This window comes from Limulus polyphemus, unplaced genomic scaffold (genome assembly GCF_000517525.1).
Source record: "Limulus polyphemus unplaced genomic scaffold, Limulus_polyphemus-2.1.2 Scaffold2865, whole genome shotgun sequence".
Lineage (NCBI taxonomy): Eukaryota > Metazoa > Arthropoda > Merostomata > Xiphosura > Limulidae > Limulus > Limulus polyphemus.
The window spans coordinates 12371-20136 of NW_013668475.1; the positions used below are offsets into that span (position 1 = coordinate 12371).

A 7766-nucleotide genomic window follows, 5' to 3' on the forward strand; every position below is an offset into this window, starting at 1 on the left:
ATTATATAATTGTATACTTAAAGTTTTCGAGCTACTCTTAACTTTCAAGACTTAAAACGTTCAGAGTAAAGCTACAGTGTAGAAGAAAGCTTTGATATAAAGAAAATATTATTTTAGTAAACGATAATTGTGGATATTTTATACGCAGCATAACCGCCAACTCTTGGGCTACTCTTTTACCAACGAATAGTGGGATTAACCGTCACATTATAACGCCCCCATACATGATATTTTTTTACAACATCAGTAAAAAAAAATTATTGAGCTTGTAAAGAAAACAGCAACAAAAGATAAAATATATATGTTCTATATTATTTAAATATGTATATATAAATCAATAGTTCTAATACTATCAGATACATTAATTGAAACTGGCGATCAAATCAGCACTATAAAACAATAATGAAATTAATACAAAACAAAAACGTTCACGTTTTTTATAGTTTAGTCTTATTTTGAACGGTTTTTATTTGTATATATATATATACATATATTATTTCTATGGCTGTGTTTCCATATGACATATCACTTCAGGTCCAAGGTCTTACCTGTTTCACAAGCGTATCCGGTCCAGCCGGGTGTACAAGAACACTGATTTGGTTTCGTACAAATCCCTCCATTTTTACATTGAGGCGAACAGATAGCTTTTAAGTATAAATTTTCATTGCATGAGGACATAAACTAAGGTATCGTATAAAACTACTACAACTTGTTTGTCTATTTGTTATTATTTTTTGAAATATAAAAACAACTAAGGTATCGTATAAAACTACTACAACTTGTTTGTCTATTTGTTATTATTTTTTGAAATATAAAAACAACTAAGGTATCGTATAAAACTACTACAACTTGTTTGTCTATTTGTTATTATTTTTTGAAATATAAAAACAACTAAGGTATCGCATAAAACTACTACAGCTTGTTTGTCTATTTGTTATTATTTTCTTACAATATAAAAACAACTAAGGTATCGTATAAAACTACTGCAACTTGTTTGTCTATTTGTTATTATTTTTTTGCAATATAAAAACAACTAAGGTATCGTATGAAACTAATAGAACTTGTTTGTCTAGTTGTTATTATTTTTTGCAACATAAAAACAACTAAGGTATCGTATAAAACTACTACAACTTGTTTGTCTATTTGTTATTATTTTTTGCAATATAAAAACACGTTAGTCGTTTCGCTCATTCCTTAACCAAATCTAAAGAAACTGAATATTATATCTAATGAATTTATAAACGTTCGAAACATAGCTCTCTACAAACTATTTACATTCAGCTTACAGTTTCTCAATGCAGATTTCTCTTGAAATAATTGTGGAAATTCAGAGATACAGACATAGATCTATAAATAGTCGTACACATAAATACTTAAGGATACAAGAAGTTAGATATATGATTACCTTCCATACAGTCACGTGCATGTGGAGAACTACGAGTCCATCCTGGGCAACATTGATACACAGTCTCCGTGTGAGAGGTAGTTTTGTAGACAGAACGGTAGGATGTTACATATGCTACTCTGAAACATACATTGAATAGTTAAAACAAAAAGATCAGACATATCTTTTCGGACCACTTAAAATTGTACATTGTAATTAGTACCGAATGATATGAAATAATTTGTTTGCGGAACAGTAAATACATAACACATGTATGGATGTAAAACAATAGCTATATACATCTTGAAACCTCGTCTTTCAGAGCGAATTCTCAAAGTGTAATTTTTAGCAACTTTTCGGTTATGTTCCGAACCTTTGTTTTATTATCGTTCGGGAAAAACATCTTACGCAGGTCAAAGATTAAAAGTACACAATTACGTTCAACTTTCTTATTATACCATTTTAAATCACTTTTCAGTTCTATTTTAATATTTAATTTTCTCTTTATAATATACTTTTCGATTTCCAATTTCATTATTTTTTGGTTTTTTTTGGACCATAGGTAATACTTTTCTCTTTGTGTTTTATGTTTTCATGAACACATTAGTAGATAATACTTTACACATATGTACAAGTACTGATTTTAATATTTTACTACTTATAGAGCGGTAAACATATATGTTGTTATGATTCCAATGTTACTGGTTATACAGTGTTAAGATTATTCTAATCTGTATAAATTCAACATGTAAACATACTGCTCTTTGTAATATACATGTGGATGATTTTTGTTTTTCAACACATGTAATATTTGTGTCAGAAAATTAAATATGTCGCGCCATCTAGGTTTTATTTATGCAAGCTAATAAAGTATAATTTATTTTCATAATAAACAATTAACGTAGTTTCTGTAAAATGTTACTATTTTTAGCGTTGTAACGTTATCAATTTTCTGTTATTTTAAATAAAACTTCTATAATAACCATTTGTTGGTTGATTTTAAAATAGAGATCTATGTATGAACGTAAAATTAATTATTGTCTTGCTAAGGTTATGTCTTGTTTTAGTACCTTTTTGTGCACTGCAATTAACATTAATCTCATTTGTTTTCTAAAACATTTTCAGTATGTATGATTCACTCAATTATTTTTCAATATTCTCACGTCACAAATAGCCTAGTTCATTATATTTTCATTAGTGATATTCGATAAATTTCAGGACAAAAACTGGTATTATAATTCTAGAGAACAGTAAAGTTAAGGTGTATGACATTTCCCGTACATGGTCTGGTTTTTTACAACAAAAGGCGTCCAATGTTTGTTTTCTAGTTGCTATCCTTGCTTGCGATGATAAGCGATTTTGAACATATAGAAGTGTAGCAGACCTTTTGTTTTTCACGGATTATCCATGTGGAAAGATATTAAGGCACGAGTTGGAAAACACTATTACGCGATAAACTTACTAAATCTGGAATTCGATTTCCCTTCACCTTTCCTACAGTTTTACAATTTGACACCAAAGTCAAACTATCAAGGTCAGATAATTTACTGGAGGTGAATGAGGTTGGTCAAGATCTTGTCTCTAGTTCCAATTGTAATATTAATATTATACTTTTATCACCAGCAGAATTTTTTCACATAATAATAACAGGAATACTTATTTGTTTGTTTTGAATTTTGCGCAAAGCTACGCGAGGGCCATCTGAGCTAGCCGTTCCTAATTTAGCAGTGTAAGACTAGAGAAAAGGCAGCTAGTCATCACCACCCACCGCCAACTCTTCGACTACTCTTTTACCAACGAATAGTGGGATTGACCGTCACATTATAACGACCCCACGGCTGAAAGGGCGAGCATGTTTGGTGTGACGGGGATTCGAACCCGCGACCCTCAGATTGCGAGTCGAGTGCCCTAACCACCTGGCCATGCCGGGCCCAACAGGAATACGTTTACCGACTAACATTAGTAAACATTTTATTAATGTATTGGCGTACGCTACCTAGGTATTTTACTTACATCAAGTTATAAAGAAACAGACATTTAAACAGGCTAGCGGTGATCAGCTAAAAGAGGGAAAAAAATTTGGGGATAAAAATGCTTGAATTTTTTTCCATTAACCTCGTTTTGCAATGTATTGTAGTTTGTGTGCAAACTTAAGATCCGTGTTGAAAATCAGGCTAAGGATAAAAACTTGGCATTCAGTTTAAATACAACAAGATTCTTTTGAGCGAAAAGTTTATATAAAACTAAAATCCTTTCACGTGTTGGTTTAGAATTTAATTACACCACAGAAGAAGAAACGACAAATTATTTGCTTGACTTACAAGTAACAACTCAAACCGAAAGTTATTTTCTATTTAAAAGACACAGTCAGATTGAACTGTAATCTATTTACATTTTAAAGGACAAAGGTAATATAATTTAAATTCACCTGTAGGATGTGCATGTCTGATCTGGTTTGACGTCACAGGCATGTCTATGACGTTTATACACAGGTTTTCGGTAAGACTCCATATGCCTTACAGGTGTGTTGACAACATGACTACGGGCGCACACGTGGCGTCTGGAAAAAAAAAATAGAACACTGTTTTTCCTATAAACCTTACAAGTGTTGATAATACAGTATCCTATGTTTTGTAAAAAGTACTAAATATAACTAGTGTAATACACTTTGTAACGTCTCAATGGCTAGTCTATAAAACAATGGGTAATAACAAGAAATTATCTGACTTTCAAAAGGGTGGGAAGCGAGCGTTCATTTATTACCAGTATCGTTTCCATAGACCTTTATTTTGGTTGATTTTTGAAAGACATTTCTAATTTGTGTCTATCAACAGTGGCAAAGTATTGTAAATACATTTAAAACTGTTACCGCAACCACTGGTGACAGACTGGGAGAAAATATAGTAAACTAGAACAGGCATCAGAATATGATTTAATTGATTGATTCCTCCAACCAGAGACAGGAGGCTGTCTCCAATATTTCCATACAAAGAAACATTAAAGAAACTATAAAACAACAATGGACAACAATTTTGATAACCATGTACATAGAATGTAAACAGGAAAGCACTTTTACAATGATGCTTATAGTGCAAACAACGAATAACTGAGAGTGTGGGTTTGGTCTGATGTGTTGCGTTTTAATATTCCCTGTACTGACAACAGAGCAAAAAATGTGAAGAAATGTGTGTTGTTCCGAGAATTAAAATAGTTGGATGGGATGTGTGGTAAGGAGAAACAAACATTATCTTGGCAGTGGTTGGATAATTTAATTCATTTAGAAGGGAAACTAACACCCACACAATATTTGAAAGATGTTGTCGATTATTTGCACCACACTTTTCAGCTTTACCTTGATAGACAAATGTTCTCTTAAGACAATAAAGCCACAACCTATCACTGCTGAAAGAATTGATAATTGTATTTTATAAACCTGTCCAATCGTTTTAGAATAGTTAGATTCTTGTTCTTTCATGTTACATTGTAAGCTGATATGATTTAATCTCCTGCAATTTCAGAACTCAAGCAAATGAATGGAGTGTACTACAAACGCAAGGATAGGTCCTAATTAACTGGCTTTATTATTTAGCAAGGCATGAATCGTTGAGTCTTTTTTTAATGGGCTGAATCTCATTTTATAGAGACTAATGTAACTTTACCTTCACCTATTAATCGGAGTAAAACGTCACATTAATCTTACACGTGTAATTGTCTTTATTGTCGTTCATTTTCCAAACTTACGATTCAGAGTTAGGTGATTCCTGAAAGGTCAAAAAGTAAAATCAAGTAGGTGTATCTGGGTGGAGCCACTCAAGTTTGCTCCTTAGATAAAGTTCAGTCGCAATTGAATTTTAAGCATGCCAGATAAAATGAATTAGCTTTGATTATCTTATTGGCTGGTTTAAAATTTACAGTTTTAATCTCTAGGTGTCTTGAATGCATATGAGTAATAGAATCAGATAAACACTATCATCATAAACAAAGTGTGAAAAGACTTCGAAAACGAGTGTGCATATATTCCAATAGGGTTTTCTGAGTGGGAAACCAATTTACTTTCAACCCGTGATCTACACAGAAGGGGTGACAGCTGTTTTCTTCTCTGCTTTAAGTTTTAAGGTAATATCAGGACATACAGTTTTGAAAGTTATAGTTTTGTGGCCCTCCTAGGGCCTTTGTTTTTAGTATCCAGTCACCTTGGAAACATTTTATGAGAACAAATAAACAAATAAATACACGCGTATATAACTAGGTGTATACTTCTGTATTTGACCTCATATTGGGTGCTTGTATCACTTGTCAGTTTTGCCAGTTCTGTTGCTACACCCTTTAAAAAAACATAGTTATAAAGCGTTTACAGATGTATTAGGCTATAATGCAACAGTTTTGTTTTAGAAGTTCAATATGCTTTTTTGAACAATTTAAACAAGTCAGTCTGCTTAAAACTAACTGAACAACGATCATAATCCATATTTAACTGATAATAACAAATAATTCACTGAAAAGGGAGAGTTATTATAATATTTTTTTATGTTTTACATGTGCAAGTCAGGGACGAGCCCTTCTAGCCTGTTGTCAACTTTTAGCATATACAATTCTGTGATTTTGTTTAAGAAACTAATAAACGATCAGTGTCATTGGTGGTCTACAACGGCCTATCCAAAAACAGAAAAAGAAAACGCACGAAATGCGGTTTAGGTCTGTAGGTAATCTAAAACATCTCTCATAAACAATAACAAATACACACGTTGTTGATAATACGTTCCAAAGTTGTGCTTTGAAGCAGCAGGTATATGGGAAACAACTTTACCTCTAGGAAGTATGGAGTTTATAGTTACATAAAATGTTGTGCAGATGTCAGTCAGTTTAAACTTAATGTTCAAATGATCATGACGGATGACACAGTCTCATGGTGCTTCAAAGTCTATTTCCTGTACATTTCCTACCAGTCTCATGGTGCTTCAAAGTCTATTTCCTGTACATTTCCTACCAGTCTCATGGTGCTTCAAAGTCTATTTCCTGTACATTTCCTACCAGTCTCATGGTGCTTCAAAGTCTATTTCCTGTACATTTCCTAACAGTCTCATGGTGCTTCAAAGTCTATTTCCTGTACATTTCCTACCAGTCTCATGGTGCTTCAAAGTCTATTTCCCGTACATTTCCTACCAGTTTCATGGTGCTTCAAAGTCTATTTCCTGTACATTTCCTACCAGCCTCATGGTACTTCAAAATCTATTTCCCGTACATTTCCTATAATACATCATCATTTGGTCATCCACTATTTGGCTCATATTAGCAGGTTTTTTTTATTAAGGGAAGGAGCATTGGGATGCTATCCAGTCTTCTATCCTCACAAGGATACATTCATACCCCTTCTAACACCACACGAGAAGCACATCCTTAATGTTCTTAATCAGGTTCGAGATTCTTTTGATGAGAGGATGCAGCTGACCAAATTATTATATTGTAGATTAATTAGTGCTGGACAAATTATATGCAGCTCTGGTTTCCAAATATATAAACCTGTCGCTCGAGCCGAGATAATGAAATATGATGTTCTATGACAATATGAGCTGATACGCTTTATTGGAGTTGGTAATACAAGCATACAGTTTCTTGATTAACTCATAACTCTTATACATTAGTAGCAGCCATTTTATGAACCAAATTTGCTAAATATATGTCATAAGTGATAAATCGTGCTGCCCTATCTTTTGTAAAAATATTAATTCAAATATCATAAAAGACATTTTAAAAGTTATTGATACCCAACACTTTTAGAGTGATTAATATGCCTTTTCAAAAATTTTAAGAATAAGTTCTTTTCTAAAAAAAAAAAAAAAATTGAGTAAATTTTGGCGATCTTATTTAATCTCGTTAGGGCGCTCGTCTCGCAATCTGTGGGTCGCGGGTTCGAATCCCCGTCACACCAAACATGCTCGCCCTTTCAGCCGTGGGGGTGTTATATTGTGACGGTCAATCTCACCATTCGTTGGTAAAAGAGAAGCCCAATAGTTGGCGGTGAGTGGTGATGACTAGCTGCCTTCCCTCTAGTCTTACACTGCTAAATTAAGGACGGCTAACGCAGATAGCCCTCGTGTAGCTTTGTGTGAAATTCATAACAAACAAACAAACTTATTTAATCTTTCTCCTTTTAAACTCCCAAATTTATTGTATTTTTGTTTGTGTTGTGGAAAAGCCCCAGTATTTTTGTTTGTGTTGTGGAACAGCCCCAGTATTTTTTATTTGTGTTGTGGAACAGCCCCAGTATTTTTGTTTGTGTTGTGGAACAGCTCCAGTATATTTGTTTGTGTTGTGGAACAGACCCAGTATTTTTGTTTGTGTTGTAGAACAGCCCCAGTATTTTTGTTTATGTTGTAGGACA

General features: G+C 33.2%; 1 protein-coding gene across 1 annotated transcript in view; it reads right to left on the minus strand.

Annotated features, from left to right (window-relative positions):
- LOC111087932 (epidermal growth factor-like protein 8) overlaps positions 1-7766 on the minus strand; it is a gene marked incomplete at its 3' end in the record, with an annotated part of 55725 nt that overhangs the window by 10266 nt on the left and 37693 nt on the right. The window contains exons 3-5 of the mRNA XM_022396388.1: positions 3813-3944; positions 1406-1524; positions 549-644 (exon numbers count right to left, since the gene is read on the minus strand). Coding sequence (XP_022252096.1) covers positions 549-644; positions 1406-1524; positions 3813-3944 — 347 coding nt within the window. The remainder of the gene's footprint in view (positions 1-548; positions 645-1405; positions 1525-3812; positions 3945-7766) is intronic.